The sequence below is a fragment of the Struthio camelus genome, chromosome 13 (assembly GCF_040807025.1).
Source record: "Struthio camelus isolate bStrCam1 chromosome 13, bStrCam1.hap1, whole genome shotgun sequence".
Taxonomy (NCBI): Eukaryota; Metazoa; Chordata; class Aves; order Struthioniformes; family Struthionidae; genus Struthio; species Struthio camelus.
In genome coordinates, this window is record NC_090954.1 from 23,674,443 (window position 1) to 23,693,831 (window position 19,389).

A 19,389-nucleotide genomic window follows, 5' to 3' on the forward strand; every position below is an offset into this window, starting at 1 on the left:
TTTTGTATGCTTTCCTGAGGAAACTTTATGCTCAAGTCAGTTTATTCTTCAGAAATGAGAAATTATGGAGCGAACTCATATTTTCATAAAAGAAAAGTAGAAGGTTGAGGTTCTAAATGCATCTGAACCTACTAGGTTTTTTTTTTTTTTTTTAAAGAAACAAGTTTCAATATCCTGTAAATAAAATACAATAACACTGGATCACCTACGGTTGCCTGCTGTTTATAATAGAAGGTTCTTCCTCCCTTTGCCTCTCCCACCAGAGCATTAACTGTAGTTTGGATTCTAGTGGCTCAGGAGCTGTGGTTCCTTGTATATATATTCTAAGTAAGAATAAATTATCATTCAGATAAGCGCAACTGAATTGGTGGTGAGCATGGCTTGCTCCTATGTACTCTTATCTATGTTTAGCAGTGCTTTAACAGCTGTTGTTGCTGTCAAAATTGCTCTTTATTTTTTTTTCTCCAGTGTAGAAAAAGATTGAAAGGGCAGATGACTTGATCTGAAATCGATTGAAACGCAGCTCACCCTCTTTTTCTAGATTTGTTTAGTGTGCTTTCTTGGGTCATGGGTCACCATCCCCTTACTGCAAAGGGTAGTTAAAGTAGTGATTACAGATTTCCTGAGCTTTTAGATGCCCGGAACTGGGGGTATGGCTTGTATTTTCCTTCTGAATGCTTGGTTTGTAGGTACTTATCTAGGGTGGGTTTTTTTTTTTTTTTTAAAGTCATTAAAACGTTTAACAACATATGAAAAGAAACACAGGTGAAACCCTTGTAATGCTCTTCTCCATTCTTGAAGATTAGGTCATTAGGTGCGGTAAGGATTTTTCTTTCTTTGAAATGTCTACCTAAATTAAGAAATCACTATTTCCAATTAAAAGAAGAGCTTTTGGGCAGTGCAGTGAAGGAAATCATCTTGCTACAGGAGAGACAATGGTCAGGAAGTTTGGATTGTTGCAGAATTCAGTATTAGTTCCCTCTGTGATACTGGGCTGTTCACTTGGGCTTTTTTGTCATGGTCGTAGCTTGTTGGTGGAGTGCCACATGCACACAGGCTATGTATAGCATTAGTGAAGTTTACTTCTGTATTTTGCAAATACTACAAATTGCCTAGGTTTGAATGCTCTTTTCTGCACTAAGAATCTGCGTGAGAGCTTATTATCAAAGTTAGTAGGTAATGAGAATAGGAGCTAATTTAGACATGAGCACAAGGTCATTATTTCTTGTGAAATAGGCATATCTCTCATACAGATGGTGCATCTTGTGCATCTTTTTATGTATGTACTTTGAAAAAAATTCTTCAAGATGTGTTTTCTATTAAGGCTTTGTAGTCAAGCTATGAATGTTGAAGTAGAGACTTGCTTCTTGTGTAAGGAAGCTACCCATCTACTGCAGATTTATTTTGAGCTTATTTTGTGGTTACTGATTTTTCCAGTCGCAGTTTGGCAGAAGCATGCTCAGATGGGGATGTAAATGCTGTCCGGAAGCTGCTGGATGAAGGAAGAAGTGTAAATGAACATACTGAAGAAGGGGAGAGTCTCCTTTGCTTGGCCTGTTCAGCTGGGTATTATGAATTGGCACAAGTAAGTAACAAATATAGTCACAACTAAACCTTTATGAAATATTGTGTAAGGGGATTCTTTAATAGCTGAAGATTTTAGCTGTTCTGGTTAAAATAAGTTTTATCTAAACTGGAACCTTAGTTAACGGTAACCCATAATAAAATAAACTGTATTATCAGCCATCATCTTTAATGGAATATGCCATCTTATGCCTTTATGTTTAAGGGACTAGTTTGAAGAACGGATCTCATTTTTATAATATCTCTCTGCTTTTCTGGCATTGTTCTAGGGTAGTCAAGCTGTTCTGCCAAGCAGACGTTGCAAAAGGATCTAAACTAGTGGTGAGGGGGAGGAAAAAAAAAAACACGCAAGTGATTATATACTTTAACTCATGTCTCAATCATTCAAAATCAATTTGTTTGTTTTTTGAATCACGTTTATATCAACAGTGCATTAATTTTGAGACTGCCTTTATGCTTGTATGTCAAAGAGCACAATTTGTGCTTCTTTGAAGATGCTTGTAATGTTTCTCAGAAAGTGCCCAGCTGGAAGTTTCTATGCCAGGGGAGTGTACAGGAAGAAAACTGCATACTTTTAGGCTTAAACCAGTCTGTGCTGTGGTCATTAGTGCAAGTTTGTCGTGTCTCTGTTATCCTTCTAGTTAGTGAATTGCCCTGTGACATTTGACACTGTAACTTAACGTTAGCTTTAACAGTTATGAGCAAATGATCTAGAAAAACAGCATTTCCTAAAGCAGAGCATAGTCCAGGTAGTAATTATAAATGGTCCTGGAGAGGACCATTCTTCTTCACTACTGGGGGTATTACTGCAAGGGGGTGCGATGGCTGACTGAGGAATCATTCTTTGACCCCTTTGAACCAGAAGCAAAATTTTTGTGTTGTAATTTATTCATTAAAGTGAACTTTTTTTTTTCAGGTGCTACTAGCAATGCATGCAAATGTTGAAGATCGAGGGAATAAAGGAGACATAACTCCCTTAATGGCAGCTGCCAGTGGAGGCTATGTAGATATTGTTAAACTTCTCCTTGTTCATTGTGCAGATGTCAACGCCCAGTCTTCAACAGGTAACTGGGGAGCGGGAACTGGAGAAATTAGCAATACTAGCGTGTAAACCACATGCAACTGTTGTGAACATCTAAGTATTTTTTAATTTTTTAAGTGTTTGATAGTTTTATTTATAAAAAGATATGACAGGAACTTAACAGTAGGTCAGATAGTTGTGCTTAATCATGATCAAATAAGGTTCTTATGATAGCTCTTAATATTAACTGTAAAGAAAAGCATTATTCTTCTGAAAAGCACTGTATGTAAGATGACCATGAAAGTACATGAAGCTTAGCTATTCTCGTTCATGTAATTCAAAATTGCCTAATAAGAAGCCCTCGGAAGGCATTTGGTCAAGACCAGTTCTTTTGGTATATGGCTTTTTACTGAAAAGGGACAACTCTTTGATCAGTAACTGTAACTAACCTTGCTGAAACCTGCAGTTTAATTTTTCTGATCTTAAGATACGATTCAATCATTGTTCAATTTTTAAGTGTCAGATGTTTGAATTTTGCAATGTGCTTTTTGTCCTGATGCTTAGTTATATTAATTAAAGTAGCTGACTACAAAATAGCTTAAAATTGACTGTAGAAATTAAAATGAGCCATATGTGATTCTCTATCATTTTCAGAACCCATGTTTTAAAATGTAATAGTTTATTTTCATCCAGCCAATAAAAGCCTTTCAAGAGCTCACAGAGCACTTCAACAAAAAAATGCTTCTACACTGAGGACGAAAATTATTCATTGAAGTCTTTTGTCCTGTTTCTGTGCTGAAGTAGGAAACAAGACAAGTTGTTTTTTTTTTTTTTTTTTTTAAATATTGACTCTAGTATTAAAATTCCATCACAACTAGAACGTGAAAGAGTTCTATACCCAACCTGAAATAATTATTGGCTAGAGTAACATAACTGTCAGGTAAAAGGCTGCTGTTGCTGCTAAACACTTGATTTGGTTTAGAGGTTTTTTTTGTTTGTTTGTTTTTTAAACTCTGACTTCCTTTTGTGTGTTTGGGGTGAGTGATGGAGAGGACTTTAATATATACTTCTCTTCCACAGGGAACACAGCACTCACCTATGCCTGTGCTGGGGGATTTGTTGACATAGTGAAGGTGCTATTGAAAGCAGGTGCTAATATAGAAGACCACAATGAGAATGGGCATACCCCCTTAATGGAAGCAGCTAGTGCAGGTCATGTTGAGGTTGCAAGAGTATTGCTGGAATACGGTGCAGGAATCAATACTCACTCCAACGAGTTCAAAGAAAGTGCACTTACACTTGCATGCTACAAAGGTATGGTACCGAAATGATTGTTTGAAGAAACTCTTGTCTCTTGCCTTCTTTTGTGTCTTTGTTGAAATTTATTTCCAGCTTTGGTAGTGTTTGTCTAACTGAAGTTTCCAGGCAAACCTTGACTGAACTTTTTCTTAACTGTTTTGGAATGCTAGATTTAGTTGGTTTTCAACTCCATGTCAGGAAATATTTATTCTTGGTGCAATGGCACTAAGCCTGTGCACTAGGGTGGGTATTATTCTAACAACAAAACTGTTTTCTTTTAAGATGTCAGTCCTTTTAATTGACTTTCTGGCCACATGGATACCATTTGTCCACCACATTTGGACGTATGTTAACAAATTGGATATGAAATTTGTGGCTGGATGTGTCCAAACTTGTGCTTTGATGCCACCTCCCTCCTCTTCTTCCTTTCCTACCACCTGCTGACCCCCACCCAACAGTCAGCCATGTCATTTGTGTTTCCCTCAACGGCTATCTTATTGTTTTGAAAACATCTCTATTAATCATTAGGACAGTGTGAAGTTGCAACAGAGGTTACTGGAATTCCTGATGGGGAAAAAGTGCCATTATTTATTACGGAATACTTTTTTTTCAGTATAATTTTGGGGGACACTTACAAATTGTAAATATATGCTACTTGGGACACACAAATCATATGTCAATATACAGCTGAAAAAAGAATGAACACGTGTATGGGTTTGTTTGTTTCTTGTTTGTTTTGTTTTGTGTAATAGCTTGAAGTCTCAAGGAAAGGTTCCTGTTGTATGAGTTTGAATTAGTGAGAGGTGTATTGTCATTTCATCATAGGGCAGTATGTTTGGGGGAGATCGTTATCTTAAGGTTGACTGTCCATTTTGCATTGGTATTTGTTTTAGTATTTTAAAAACAGCTTAGTATTTCAAAAACAAATCAAAATTTGTTCAAATTGTAATGGCAAACTATGGATATCTAAATGAGCAACATTAGATGTTTTTCTGTACTACTAAAAACCTGTAATATTAAACGCTTATTTGTTTTGATTTCTTTCATTTGAAGGCCATTTAGATATGGTTCGTTTTTTGCTTGAGGCTGGAGCTGATCAAGAACACAAAACAGATGAGATGCACACAGCACTAATGGAGGCCTGCATGGTAAATAGCTTTTATTTGTACTGCTTCCTTTCCAGTGAGAGGAGTAAAGGGGATGATAAAGTGAGTCTTTGTTAACAAGCTGTCTTCTGTCTGCAGATGCAGAATATTTTGGTTATCATAAGAAAGCCATTGTTTTAGTTAACTGCCACAAGTAGCCAGCTTCTAAGCCTCTAATTGGCCATAGGGAAGAATTATTCTAACTTTTAGGTGTGCCATGTGTTGTTTTAAGTGTTCTCTATGTGAAGTGTAGGAGTAGCTAATTTGCAGTGCCATAGGATAATAGGTTGAGTGCAAGTCACCTTTTCTTTTGCAGTTTATAAAGGCAGAGGTGGGAAACTAACCGGTCTAAGTAAGGTCTTACAGATTAAAATCTGGAAGGTATGAGCCTTCCGGAAGTGCATTGAACTGAATGACTAATGCATTGCATGTATCCCTTCACCATGCAGGAAATATGTATATTTTAGATATAAATGGTACTGTGAGTTTTCTTCTTTCAAAAATAAAACGTAGATCAAAAGTAGTTTAGTTAATTCCTGGGCAATTCATATAATTTCAAAGCAGCCATGGGGGGGGGGGGGGGGAACCCTCTCTTTCCAAGAGCTTCATCTTAATAGTGAGTGTTCTGTTGCATCAGAGCATATTTGTAACAGTTTGTTTTTGTCCAGAGCATTAGGTGATCTCTTACCTATTCTTCAAGCTGTGGAACTTCTTGGAGAAAAAAACAAGGATTTTGTTTTCATAGGAAGCACAGTGGAGGAAAGCTTAATTTGCTCCTGGTAGCCTATGTACTCCTTAGTAGATGAGCTGTAGTGTTTCACTAGCCTTCTGAGAGCTGAAGGCTCAAATATCCTTTTAGTGCAGTTGTGAGGTAATGATGTGAGTACCAAGGTCAGATCATAACTTCTCAGGCTGGTTTGAAGTCTTCTGATAAGTGAGATGGTAGTAGTATCCTTGAGTGTTCTTCCCTGTATGAGAGCCTAGTGTCAATATGTGATTCAGAAGGGCATAATGGTGGATATGTGCTGTCAACTAAAGGAGATTGCAGCTTGACTGCAAACTGAATGATTTAATCTGCCCGCTCTGTTCTGTTTAAGATTTGGTCACCTTTCCACTTTCAGCATGATGCTTCATAGCTCAGACTGTTATCTTCCTTGGGGAAGAATAAAGTTGTGTAGATCTCCTGCACATTGTTAGCTTTGGGGTATTTCAGACCGGTTTACATTACTTAGTGTGTGTTCTCAGTGTGTTTCAAAAGCACTAGAGAGAAAACTCATCCCTCAAAGTCCCAACTCCAAGCCTAGTGATGGAGTTTGTTCCTTGCCATTATCTTTTGGCTGCACCATTCCAGAAGGGAATCACTGTAGCACACTATTGTGACTTTTGCCAGTCTTCATTGTTTTCTGACCGGTGAATGCTGCAAGGACATAACAGGAAGATGAGATGTCTGGTCTCTGTTCATTGATTAGGTTGTAAGTGTCTCTGAGAGTTTCAGTACTGTGTTTTGGTCAAGTTGGAGTGCTGTGACTAACACACTAGCCTTAGTTAGATGAGCTTGTTGTTATCTTTTGGCTAGCTTCTCCAAGAACAACAGCCTGCGTCCGTAATTTACGGACATGGGTGTTGTCAAGTCTCAGGTTATCTACTACCTGCTTCACAGTCGTTTAACTGGGACAAGCTTTGGCAGGACTTGCCTGTCTGATGTTCCACTTGGCCCCTTCCTACAGCTCTTAGTTGTTTGAGTTACTGGCTGACAATTCCAATGAGGTCAGAAGGGGGAAGAAGTTTGCTTGAGAATGCTGTTCTTAATAGATGAGAAGTTGTCAGACTTTGGCAATTAATCTGTGATATGACGGAGAATTCTACTTTTTGATCATTACTAGGTATCTTTGCCCTAGCCCACGCAAGTCTGGCTCCGATCTGCGAAGAGGAGGTCTTCTAATATATTTTCTGCCCTTTGAGGTTACCCAACTTTATTTAGATTTTCTTCAAGAAATTAACATAAATATATCTGCTGTTTGCTCCTGTAGTTGGGCTTTTTTATGGCTTCTTGTGGGGAAAAATGCTCTTACTTCACTGGGAATATCTGGTCAGCACATGTTGGGACTAGTTTAAGGAATTAATCCAGGTTAACTATCAAATCTCTGGAGAACCACTCTATCGGGAAACAAAGCTGTGCTGATGTTGCCAAATCAAAGTGAGTGTTTCTTCTTTCCTAATATCAAAACCTCTTTGCCCGTTTTCCTTTCCCAAAAGTATTGTGGCGCTCTACAGATTGTCTTAGGTGATCCGTGAATTTTTGGTACGCTTTCTCTTCCAAGCAATGTCCAGCAGTATAGTGAAAGTTTATTGAGAAGTGAACAGCTACGTTTGTATGTTTTTCGAAAGGGCTCAAATGGACTTGTGTGGTAATCCTAGTTCTCTTCCCTCTATGGCAAAGATTCATTCACCCCAAGAAACTTTTGATTTATTCTAGTCTCCTCTCCTTTTTCCTACCTCACTGTAACCTATTTCAGTTTCTCTAATCGCTCCACCTTTCCCAGGATCTGGCATCTATCTGTTGGAGCTGTTTGTCTGTAGAAGCCATGAATCAGTTATGAAGAAAAAGAAAGTTTTTCTTCCGGTACTTGTTTTAGGAGTTAGTCATGCAGTGCATCTGTTTATGGTACTTGTTTGCTATTTATATTATTCTTGTATCCCAGATGTTTTGTTAGATATTTAAGAAAGTCCACTCCCCCCCCCCAAAAAAAAAGAAAAAAAAAATCTAGCTTTTGTTTCTGATGTTTTTAAATCTAGCAAAATGTATGTGGAAATCTAAATGTCAGTTTAATCCCAATGCTGTCATAATTGTCATAAATGGAACCACCATAACAAAACAAAAATCTTCTAAATCGCTTTCAGATCTAGTACAACAGTAATTGTAATTACTGTATTTAATGACTTAGTGTATCTGATTTTTGTGTTTTTCACTTCTGCTTTGTAGGATGGACATGTAGAAGTAGCTCGCTTGCTCTTAGACAGTGGTGCTCAAGTGAATATGCCTGCAGATTCCTTTGAATCCCCACTCACTCTGGCTGCTTGTGGTGGACATGTAGAGCTAGCGGCTCTCCTGATAGAAAGGGGAGCAAACCTGGAGGAAGTTAATGATGAAGGTTACACTCCTCTAATGGAAGCTGCTCGAGAAGGCCATGAGGAGATGGTGGCCTTGTTATTGGCACAAGGTGAGATCACGGAGTAGTAAGAGTTTAATTTCTTCAGTGTTCACCAAGAAGGATGCAGTGTTGACTGTTCTTTTGTTAAGTGTTCTGTAGAGCGCAAACTCTTATGATTTAGCATGTGGTTGTCACAGCTTACTGCTGCAATTACAGAACAAAGCTAGAGCACCTAAATTACAGAGGTGATAAGCATTCACTTTCCCACCCTGTGTCTGGCCAGTTAAATTAACAGCTGTTTTGTTTCCCAGGGGCAAATATAAACGCACAGACAGAAGAAACACAAGAAACTGCTCTTACTCTGGCATGTTGTGGAGGGTTTTCTGAAGTGGCCGACTTCCTTATTAAGGCAGGAGCTGATATAGAACTCGGTTGCTCAACACCTTTGATGGAAGCTGCTCAAGAGGGTCATCTTGAATTGGTGAAATACTTGCTGGCAGCAGGTATGTGTACAATATGAGTGATCTGACCCACAGACAGTGTTCATCAATGTTCTATGTGATTTAGCAGATACTGGATGATTGTGGTATTGTAACAAGAAACTGTATCCTCATGGACTTAACAAGAACAAAAAAATTGTATGTTCCATGTTAGCATTGTTTGATACTGTTAACAGAAAGAAAGAGCCTTATAGAGCACTGGATTCTGTTTCATCTCCCAGAAACATCACCATTCATTAGGAACATTGTTTCCAGCTAACTGCATTTAGGACAAAATGTTAGTACGGACAATACTTGTTTTTATATGTTACTCCTGTTTTGACTGAGTCTTATTAACTGCAGACAGATACTCTCCGTGAATAACCAGTACTTTAGGAATTGGGCCCAGGGAAACAGTGTGCAAGACAGATTCTGGAACGTGCTGAGTTTCTTTATAGTAGTATAAAGTTAAATACTCCTGCTGGAGTTGGGGGAGAAATGACACTTTAGTGTTCATCTGTCAGTTTTGAAGTTGGTAGAGACTCAATTATAGTGAAACTTTTTTTTTTTTTAAAGGGGAGAAGAGGAACTGCATTTTGGAAGTTTTCCTTGTAATGCGAAGTGATTTTTTTTGGTTTACTTTTTTTCCTAAGAACAAACATAAAAGAGGCTGATTTTGTAATTCTAGAAAGTAATATTCATTGCTCATCGAGAGACAGTAACAACTGTGTCTTTATGCAATGATACCGGCATGTGACACCAGTCGCCGGCTCACTTGTAACTCTGCTTGCACTTCAGTTCTGCTGATAGTGTAGTTAATTGAGGAGCCTTGTTTTACCATCAGTGAGTCCTCTATATATAATCTCAGACTTTGAAAATAAGAAAATGGCTAATCACATGGACGTTTTTTGTAGAAGAAGAATATGTTAGATACTAAGAGACATGCATAGATTTCATGTAGTTGGCATATATGAAGCTAGTCATTATTTCAACATCAAATGGTTTTAAAGAGCAGAGAAGAGGTGAAATATGTAGTAGTGTATGGTCTTGTAGTATTAATACTCATCTAATAAAATATATTTCAGCTGATTTTCCTTGGCATGCAGCTCCCTGTCAAATGGATAGTCCAGACAACTGTCTGGATTCATGTTTGTTTGTCATAACAATTGAAATTTTCATTGCTGTAGAGGGAAACTAGGAATAAGTGAGCATATAGGTCATGACTTTTCCAGGCCTTGGTTTATCCCTTCTCTTTGGAGCATTTTTACCATGAGAGCGATGCCTTTGGGCTTTGGAAGCTGTGGGTCCATGGGACATAACTGTTGTCATGCCTGGAAAGTCCCTGGATTTTGTATTTATCTGATACGCAGTATTTCATAAGGAGAAGTCCAATGAGAAATAACTAATATTGTGTTTCTAGGAGCTAATGTTCATGCCACCACAGCAACAGGAGATACAGCTTTGACCTATGCCTGTGAAAATGGACATACTGATGTTGCAGATGTGTTGCTTCAAGCTGGTGCTGATTTGGTAAGACTTCCGCTGTATCTTGCGGGGAACATACTTCAGTTTCAAACTTCACGCATCAAAAAGTACTAAGGCTTATGTGCTTAGAGAGCAAGAACAAGGTGTTAGGAATTAAGATTGATATATAGGTGTGAAAAGACACGTGAAAGAAGCATTAAAAATCAAATATTCTGTTTGGTCTAAAAATAGTGTTCTTATTGGGTAATCCTTGATCCATTACGTGAAAATTTTAGCAGCAGCTTACGCTGTTGACAATTGATTATCTTTTGGTTTTTGGTATGTTCTGTAAGTTTTATTGCTTAGAAGGATATATTCCGCATTGTCTTTATTTATTATTATTTATTGTACCAGTTTATTATTCCCATACTCTTATGGATGAAAATTTATCTGCTCCACCACTCTGCGTTAAAAACGTGTTAGTACTAGCAGCTACTGCTTCTCTATTTCATTATTCAGCTCTGAACACCGTGAGTCTCTTTGGTATTCTTTTTGTGTTGTCATTTTCAAAAGTTAAGCGAAGCAAATGCCTTTTAAATGACCAACGTAATATGATCTCTTTTCTTTGTCCTAGAAGTCATTTCTTTCTTGCAAGTCTTGGTTTTTGCATATTGCTTTCACGATATTTGTCTGTTTTCGCAATACATTTAACCATAACTTTTTTAATGCAATTATTTTTAATTTTCTGATACTATACAGCGAGAGATATACAACTTCTTTATCAGCCACAGGAATATAATATTTGTTTGTTTTTAAAACAGTTAAAAGCAACTAATACCTTAGTCTTCCACGTTGCTCAGGAGCATGCTTTGGATACTTTGCCCTTGAGCCTTATGCCTAGTTTAGGAAGTAGTTACTGTCTTTGCAGCTCATTAATGTGATCTATTTCTTTTAATTAAATAGAAAAAAAAAACAGTAGCAGCTTGTACTGCTAGTACTCTAACTCTAGGGTTCATGTGTTTTTAGAAAAATGGTAAAAATGCTAGGAAAATTTATCGTTGAACTTGAAATTTTTCAGCATCCTCCTGAAGTTACTTAAACTAAAATCTAGACTTCACTTAAGCCTTATTCTTGAGGTTAATGTGTGTAAGTATAAACAAATTCATGTTATAATGGTGAATTAATAAGATTTCTGCTCTTCTTGGTGACTATACCTTTTTCAAGCCGCATTAGTTCTTATATAGGGGCCCAAACTTTTTTATTTCGGCATCTGAAGAAGAAATTTTTTACAGTTTTTGTTTTTAATGATAGGTTCCTACCAGGGAGGAAAGTTGTGTTAACTGCTTTTACTTCTTGGCACATTTTCTGCACTTTTTTCACTTCAATGTTAGGTACCAACCAGGAGCTACTAGAAGTGTTGATAGACTTTTTTTTTTTTTTCGTCTTTATGAAGCAGGGAAAAGGATTTAAAAAAAAACCAAAACTTAAAACGTAGATAGTGATAAAAGGTAATAATCCATGAACTATCCCACAGTGAGGAGCAAAGCCTGAAATGTTGACAAAGAAATATAAATTAGAATACATAAGCTCGTAATAGACAAGGGCTTGCCGCTGTTTAAGAATCACTTTAAATTATTAGATTTTTACCATTTTTCCTCTCACCACTCAGGTGTGAGTGGTTTATATAGAGCAGTGTTTGTAGCCTTTAGAATCTAGTTCCGATCAGTATCGGAACAGTATCTGATCAGTTAAGAGCAAGCTAATGCCTTTCTAAAGCGAAGTTTTATTCTTCTGCATTTTATTACACTGTCAGTCAAAATGGACAGATGTCAAGAAAGTTATAGTAAGCAAGCAAACTAAAATTTATTGTTTACCACTGTTAGTGGTACTTAGCTGTAGTTTGTCCAAATAGTTATTGTTGAAGCATTGATTTGCACATGAAAGTAAGACTGTATAGTTGCTGTATGATTTTTCTGCAGTTTTTGAATTCTGTTGTAAGCAACAAATTGGAAGCAAGTGTACAGTCTGTAACAAGTAAGTTAAACTTCAGTAATTCTTTCTTCGGAGGGAAGGAGGATGTATGCTGAAGGCCCAGTGATACAGATATAATCATGTTTAAATAGTAGGGTGTCATATTGTCTCTTGCCCTGCCTAGGCAGGGCGCTTAGAAACTAAGAAACAGGTACAGGAGTGTCATAACTGATAGATGAAATCTACAGAAGATGGAAAAATACCTGGAAAACTGCAGTAGTGCTTCAGCAGGTGCCTCAAGTTGTGAACAGTTTCCTTTCAAACCTCCGTGTTGCTTTGCTTTGTTGAAAGTTAAGCTTTTTTGAATTAATTCGCTGTATCTGTAATTTTCTGAAGAAAGTTCTTTGAGTGCATATCACTTTTCTACTGGAATATGAAATACCTTCTTTGGCAGTACCATAGAAAATGATTCTCCTAGATTTCAAATTTCATTGGTGATTTAAATGAGATTAGATGATTTGACCAAGCTGTCACAGGAAGTCTGCAGTGGAGTAAGGTATTGATTACAGATCCAGTCCAGTCTCTTAAACATCTGATCTGTCTGTCTTCATTTGTCTGTTTAATTTTGCGGTCCTTCCATTGTTCAGCCACAGCAAACGAAAGTACATCTTCAAGTCTTCGTGCTATTCTTTCTTCCCTTTTCATCCTACAGCTTCAGTCTCCCCTGAGATTGTTTCACTGTGTCCCAGAATCCAGCTTTGTCTGGGGTAATGCAGTCAGTGAGAAGCTGGAAATAAAACACGTTACCTTGTTATGGAGCTGCCCTTCTTAAGGAGAACATTGGCTATGCCTATATAATAGACCAAGGACTGTCCCCTGAATAGAAGGCGAAATGGCTCAGACTGACCACATCCGTGCTGTGCAACCTAGGCCTGGGGTCTCTGAGCTCCTCGTGGTGCCCTTGAGGCTGTACCCCATGTCAGTTGTTTTTGTAAGGATGTGGTTGTATTTGGGTGGTTGTTGTTGTTCAACGTCTCAGGGGGCTGTGTTGCAGCTTACCAGAGTGGTATTTTCATAATATCAGCTGGGAGTGTATGTTGCATGCCCTTGGGTTGTGGCATGAGGTCCTGAAGAGGTTCTTGTCAGGTGCAAGGCTTTGAGATAAAGGGAAACTAATCTGATGCCATATTATCCATGCTGACCACTGGGAGTGGTCTCTGCTGCATGCTGTTCCCTGAATCATGCCCTGTTGTTCTGGCCTGCTGGTAGTCATGGACCAGACCTGTGCCAGGGAATAAGCAGTGCTAAGGAGTAAGCAGGGTGAGTGATCTGTGGTCCTGTGCCTGAGGTTGTTTCCTGGCTTTGTTTTATTTACCAGTAGAGGTGTAGCTAGTGCTGAATTTTGTTAAGGTTTTATTGTTCTGTGAGACATCTGTGCATTCTGTTTTCTTTCAGACCAGAAGGGCAAGGAGCATTGTTCTTGAAGATTTTTCTTTTCTTTGATTCTAGAGCAAGGAAAGAAAGTTTGTCATTTGTGTCCCCCAAGCGTTCCTGAATTGAAGGAAGAATAAGTACGGGCTGTCAAGATCTGTTATGATCAGTTCTCTCACTTCCTTCTCAATTCATAGACATAGAGCCTTTGTTCCGTGAGTTGAAAAGCATTTACTTGAAGGTCTCAAAGCTTCTTTGCCTTCTGAAGTCTCTTTTCAGTTGCTAGCAGGTCAAGATTGAGCATGATTTGAGTTGTGGGCTTTGAGGCTGCAGTCTTTTGCCTTCAGAGGAGAAGCGTCTTTTGTGCTGGGTTAGTGAAACCAGCACAGAGCAGATGATGTCAGGCAATTTCCAGTCTTGTGCTTGTCGAAAACTGTTCTTCCAACTTTGCTAAAGTTACCCAGCTGCCCTAGTGAACTGATTTCTGTATGTTGCTCATGTACATGCAGCTTTATCAGTGTCAAAATAGAATCTTGAGCCAAAGTCCTAGCAAGGGACTGTAGTTCCCAGTGCAGTTTTGCTTGAACTGAGAGGAATTATTGTCAACGTGTCTCAGTAAAAACAAACTCTGTTCCTCGAAGTGGAAAATGAGAACTCTTGCTTTTCAAGGACTGGTTGTCTGCCATAGGTATCAAACGTGTTTCAGTCCAAGAATCGGTGAAAATCTTGAGAGCTCTAAGTTAGTCATTAGGGAAATTGCCTTGGTGACAGTGCCTTGCTTTGCTTGTAGAAGGAATTAACCTTTGTATTCCAGCCTGCTTTTTACCCCTCCCCTAAAAGGCTTCAGTAAAGTATTTTACCATTTAAGTGACAATAGTCAGTTGGAGTAGTCTTTCTGTCTTTCATTTCTGAAGAGTCACTTTGTAAGTGGCTTTACAGAAACCAGGAGAACTGAAAGAAAATGATGGCTGAGATGAACTTTTTCTGATTTGTGACTAATTTTCTCTTCAAACTGTGTAGTGACTAAGTTTTAGTAGAAGCGAGCAATGTCAGAGTACTTCATCTTTTCCTGTCTGCTGGAGAGATGTCCACTAGTGTATGGTTTTTTTGATGACTTTGTATCTCCCTATGAATAATTGTTCAGGAGATTTGCTCATTACCTTAGCCGAAATTATCTTGATGTTCTTCTGGGGGAGCTCTTTATGGACCTGGAAAGTACACATCCCTTAAAGGAAGAGTTGGTCTGTCAAAAGTCTGTAGCAAAATTGGCTCGTCAGACCTACGCCTCTCCTTGTTAATGCATGCATTTTGAAATGTACTTGCTTTTGCCAAGTGTATGAATGACTTAATATAAGACACATCTGAAGGCTTCAGTCTGTGGTCCTACCTATGCATTAGTTGCATTCTAGTTCCTTCGTCACCAGCAGGACTACAAACTGTCTGTGCCATAGTCTGACCTTCTGTGAGTGGAGGAAAGGTAAACGATACTTGTGTACAAACTTCTAGATAGGGGTAAAACACATACTTAGCTTTAGATTTCATGATTAGTAGTAGTTAAAAAATTGGAAACTGGAGCTCTGAAATGTGATTAAGTGATTAAAGCCGTTTCTCTAAACAGTGGTGTTCCTTCATAGCCCCAGAGAAAAATAACCAGCATTTCAGTAATACAGATATTTGCCAATGTGACAAAGCTTTGCCTAATCTCAAAGGTGAGGCTTTTATTTTTTTGTATGAGAGGTCTCAGTTCTTTTTCTGACTTTACTAGCAGTTACCTTATGCAAGCTCTGAGCCAAAGACAATGTCTTGTCTTGTGCACGGCATGGTGCACATATACTCCTTATCCTAATTTCTAAGGGAACATAAGGTCTCAAAGACAATTGGTGATATTTAGTTAGAAGTCATATCCGACTTTTAAACTATGTGCCTTCCTACAAGCTAAAAGAGCATTTTGATGCCTGTTCCTCTTTTAAACTAGAACTGGGCTTGGATGAAATGCAGTGTACTGCACATTCCTGTCATCTTTTTGAAAGAGAGACTGCTCTTGACAAGATGCTTGCATCTTAGCCTGTCTCAGTGCAGCTGAAAACCAAAGAGCTATTGTTCTTCTTTGGACAGTGAGAAGATCCCAGCTTTTTTTTTCAGCTGGGGAAGTACTCAGAAGAGAGCTGTAAGTTGGGGCTTTCCAGTACGAACTCTCCTGTAGCTTTACTTGAGACTGCTACATGGGAGAGTTGATCTAGCACTGGAGTTCACCTTTTCACTGCAAAAATATGGGTGCCTTTATGCTGAAATTTAGAGGTGGAAGAGAAGTCCTAAAGGCAACTTCATCATTCTGCTCACTTTAAACTGTTTTGTTCTTCCCACAGCTTTTGGTAGAAATTCCATGTGCAGCTTTGCTTGCATGACTAAAACTGGCTAACTGACGCCCATGTAACTCCAACTGCAAAAAAACCAAGGGCATGCCCAACTCCCTTCTGATTCTCCCCCTTGTGCTTACGCAACGTATTTTTGCAGGCAGATTCTTTGTCGTTGCAGGGATCATTGCTTTGCCTTCAGCTGATCACAAATTAACATCCCTTACAATAACATGTCTCCTTAATTAGAAGCAGTTTCCTATATGAGCATGACACACTGCATTCTTGATGCAGTGTGCATCAGGCAGCATTTGAACATCTACAACAGTAGTTAGTACTTTAATTATGGATTTGAATGAAACCGTGATGGCGATAGCTATGTTGTCTTTACAGTGGAGGGATTTGAAAAGTTGTCATGTTTTTTCCATGCTGTTTCTTGAACTACTGGGGGAAGGATGGGGATTCCAGGTCTTTTAGACTTGACCATCAGTCTTCTACAATAAAGCGGAAGGTTAGTAAGGACACCTGAAACTAAATTCTTGTACTTAACACCTTTTGGCTGTTGTGTTTGGCAATCTCTAGATGCTGCAAAGTACGGTGAAAACCCCTCTTTTGGCAGTAATGAACAAAAAGTCATCCTGTATTTAACTAGTTGCTGTGTATAACCTTTGTGCTCCCTTCGTGAATCTAAATGGTTTACAGTAGGAGTGAGATCTGCCTTGCTTGGTCTTACTTTGTGCTTTCTGATCTAATTCCAGCAAAACAGAGTTCTTAAACTTTCAGCTAGTGGAGCTGATCAGTTTAAGTTCCCAACCCAGGTCTTCATGACCAAGAATGACATTTATTTGTAGAATAAGAGCCGTGAGTTCTTCTTTTTCCTTCCGCAGGACAAGCAGGAGGACTTAAAGAAGACTATTTTGGAGGGCATAGAGACGGGCAAGCATCAGGTGAGGTTGACCTTTGATGCTTGTAAGCTGCAACCTCAGGATACATGCTAATGACAAGCGTGGCTTTAATGCATCTACAGTTCTTCAAAAATACAGAGACTTGCTGTGTAGATTCAAAATGTCTTCCTTGTGCTGCTTTTTGCCTTCTGCTGGGTTTTTAAAAGCCCTATTTAAAAAACAAACCAAAACAAAAACTCATCCTTCACAAATTCAACAGGATATCTCACTGAGCTTATTCTCACAAGTAACTTGGTTAAACTTGTTAGTACACCTCTACCTTCCTATAATGTCTCCTTTTTTCAGATAATTACCTTAAACCAGAGGTCTAGATGCCTCTGAAATACTGGTGTGCTTTGTACCTCAGGAGAGTCGTCTGGGACAATTAGGTTGGTGATTGCTAGAATACTGCATCTTTTGATAGTAGTTTAATCTTGAGAACTAGGAAAGTGACACAGTATTAAGAACAGATTTATCTGTTTGGCTGTTGTCTTGCATCAAAAATTTCCTGAAAATTGTTTTGCTTAGAATAGAAAATTCAAGATTTCAGTTAAGTGAAACTGAGGAACTGAGCACTATCATGGACCAGAGAGGCCTGTTAAATAAGAGTTCAAGAGAAGTGTTGGACCTTTACTTTGAAACTGCAAGTTTTGTTCTGAAATTCTTAACTACACAGATGGCACTGGAAACAAAGACAAGAAAAATAGCCCAACGAATAACACTTGTGAAACATTAGCACGCTTTTTTTGACCTCTAAAAGAGAATAGTGTAAAAAACAAACAAACAAAACCTTATAGCATGGCTAATATTGGAAGGACTTGGAATCAAGCTTTAAAAAAAGGAAGTTATCAGTGATCGTTCAAGGTACTTCTGATGAAATTGCTTTTGCTCTACTTTCTGAGGTACAGATTTGCCTTAGAGGGAAGTAATTACTGCTCATTGGACTCTCATCTCCCTTTTGAGTCTCAGTGAAAAAGGTGCAGACAGTGTAAACTCTTACCTGAGTTGGGGAATTTTCCCATTTGTCCCTTTCTTCCTATCTGGTACTCAAGTTTACACCTAATTCTTCTCAAGCATTCTTTCTATCCAGACAGAATTAGCAGGAGAGCAGATTACTCAAGTGCTTACAGAATGGCTTTTCTAGTCAAAGCTGGTAGAGGTGTTTTCCTTCATACCCCTTTCTGATCATATTGAATACAGTATTTCTCGGGATTGGGAGAGTGAAGAGGTAACATAAGACGTTGTGGTGAGTCCCAAAGTGCAGATAATGGAGCAGGGGAGATTGTGTCTTTGGAGAAGAGTACTCTTTGCTAGTTCTTGCTGTGATTATAAAATGAGTACTTGCATTTACTTTCTGTTAATATAAGAAAGAAGTGTATTGCAAAACTGGGGATGCTGTTGGACAACATTCATGTTCTTTGTCCCCATTTTGATCAAGTATCTGCTGTAGCTTCAAAAAAAAAAATCTTAGAAACTTTTGGCTATTTCACGTTAAAAGAAGGTTGTGAGTAGGCAAAGACATCGGACTGCCTTAACTTCTTATTTTGATTTATTCCAGGTATTAGAGCTTACGTTGATGCTGACTGTTAGCCTCTAAGAGGGCTACACAGAGAGCTACAGAGAGCTGAAGTCACACAATTAATTTCACTTTAAAATAAAGCGTAACGTTTCTGCATCTTCTGATGTGAAAAACACTGTCAAAATAGGATAACTTTTGAAGGTCTACAGCAGGTAGCATGCACATGGTTTAGGTTGGTTGGACTGATAGATGTGAGTGGTACTGCAAGTATTTGAAGTGTTTACATGTTGAGGATCAGGTTTTGCCAGCTTGATGAAGTGACAGTTTATCAAGCTGGGTAGGTTAATTGCATTATGATTAAATAAGGAAACTTTGTGACATCCATATTTAGATTTTTGACAGTGAGATCTCTTTAGAATGGAGAATTTTGTTGCAGATAGTGGTACCTTGCTCTGCTAGTCATCTGAAATACTACATCTGTATGTAATATAGAATGATCTTTCGTTATCTTGAACACAGCTAAGGTGGACTAAAATAAATTATGCTCTTTGGTATTTTTGCTGCTGTTTTAGTAGGGATTTTGATGAAACGTGCTAGAAATTGTTTAGGCAGCAGTGTTCTGGTCCTGCTCAGTTAGTGAAATGTTGTTTAATAGTTCTTTGCATCTGTAGCTGCTTTGTTTGTCTGCAGTACTGGGATTTTTACTGTGTATAAGGCTAGCAGCAGCACCTAGCTTTTTCTGTTCTATTGGCAGTAGCTGAGAAAGGAAAAGTTGTGCCAAGTACCAGAATAGGCGTCGGAGCTCAGGGGTATGCTACGAATTCTTGCACATCAAAAGACCGTATACTAAAACAATTATTTTGTCATGTCCTACAAATATTCGTGACATACAGACAATTCAAAAGCATGCATATATTTATCGATAGCTAAGCAGTCATTCACCCTGGTAGTGGAATGTAATTGTTCCAAAAGAATCAGCTGACTTCAGCAGTAAGTCTGTAATGTTTCTTATCTGACTGCATGCAA

At 38.4% G+C, this 19,389-nt stretch overlaps 1 protein-coding gene across 17 annotated transcripts in view; it reads left to right on the forward strand.

Annotated features, from left to right (window-relative positions):
• The window catches only part of ANKHD1 (ankyrin repeat and KH domain containing 1), a 125,165-nt gene that overhangs the window by 47,453 nt on the left and 58,323 nt on the right, over positions 1 to 19,389 (forward strand). For 14 of the 17 annotated variants that reach the window (XM_068959867.1, XM_068959871.1, XM_068959873.1 and 11 more), the window contains exons 4-11: positions 1,438 to 1,585; positions 2,501 to 2,648; positions 3,686 to 3,919; positions 4,958 to 5,052; positions 8,033 to 8,270; positions 8,513 to 8,704; positions 10,101 to 10,210; positions 16,788 to 16,847. In XM_068959867.1, coding sequence (XP_068815968.1) covers positions 1,438 to 1,585; positions 2,501 to 2,648; positions 3,686 to 3,919; positions 4,958 to 5,052; positions 8,033 to 8,270; positions 8,513 to 8,704; positions 10,101 to 10,210; positions 16,788 to 16,847 — 1,225 coding nt within the window. The remainder of the gene's footprint in view (positions 1 to 1,437; positions 1,586 to 2,500; positions 2,649 to 3,685; positions 3,920 to 4,957; positions 5,053 to 8,032; positions 8,271 to 8,512; positions 8,705 to 10,100; positions 10,211 to 16,787; positions 16,848 to 19,389) is intronic. The other 3 variants (XM_068959868.1, XM_068959878.1, XM_068959877.1) reach the window with 1 other exon arrangement.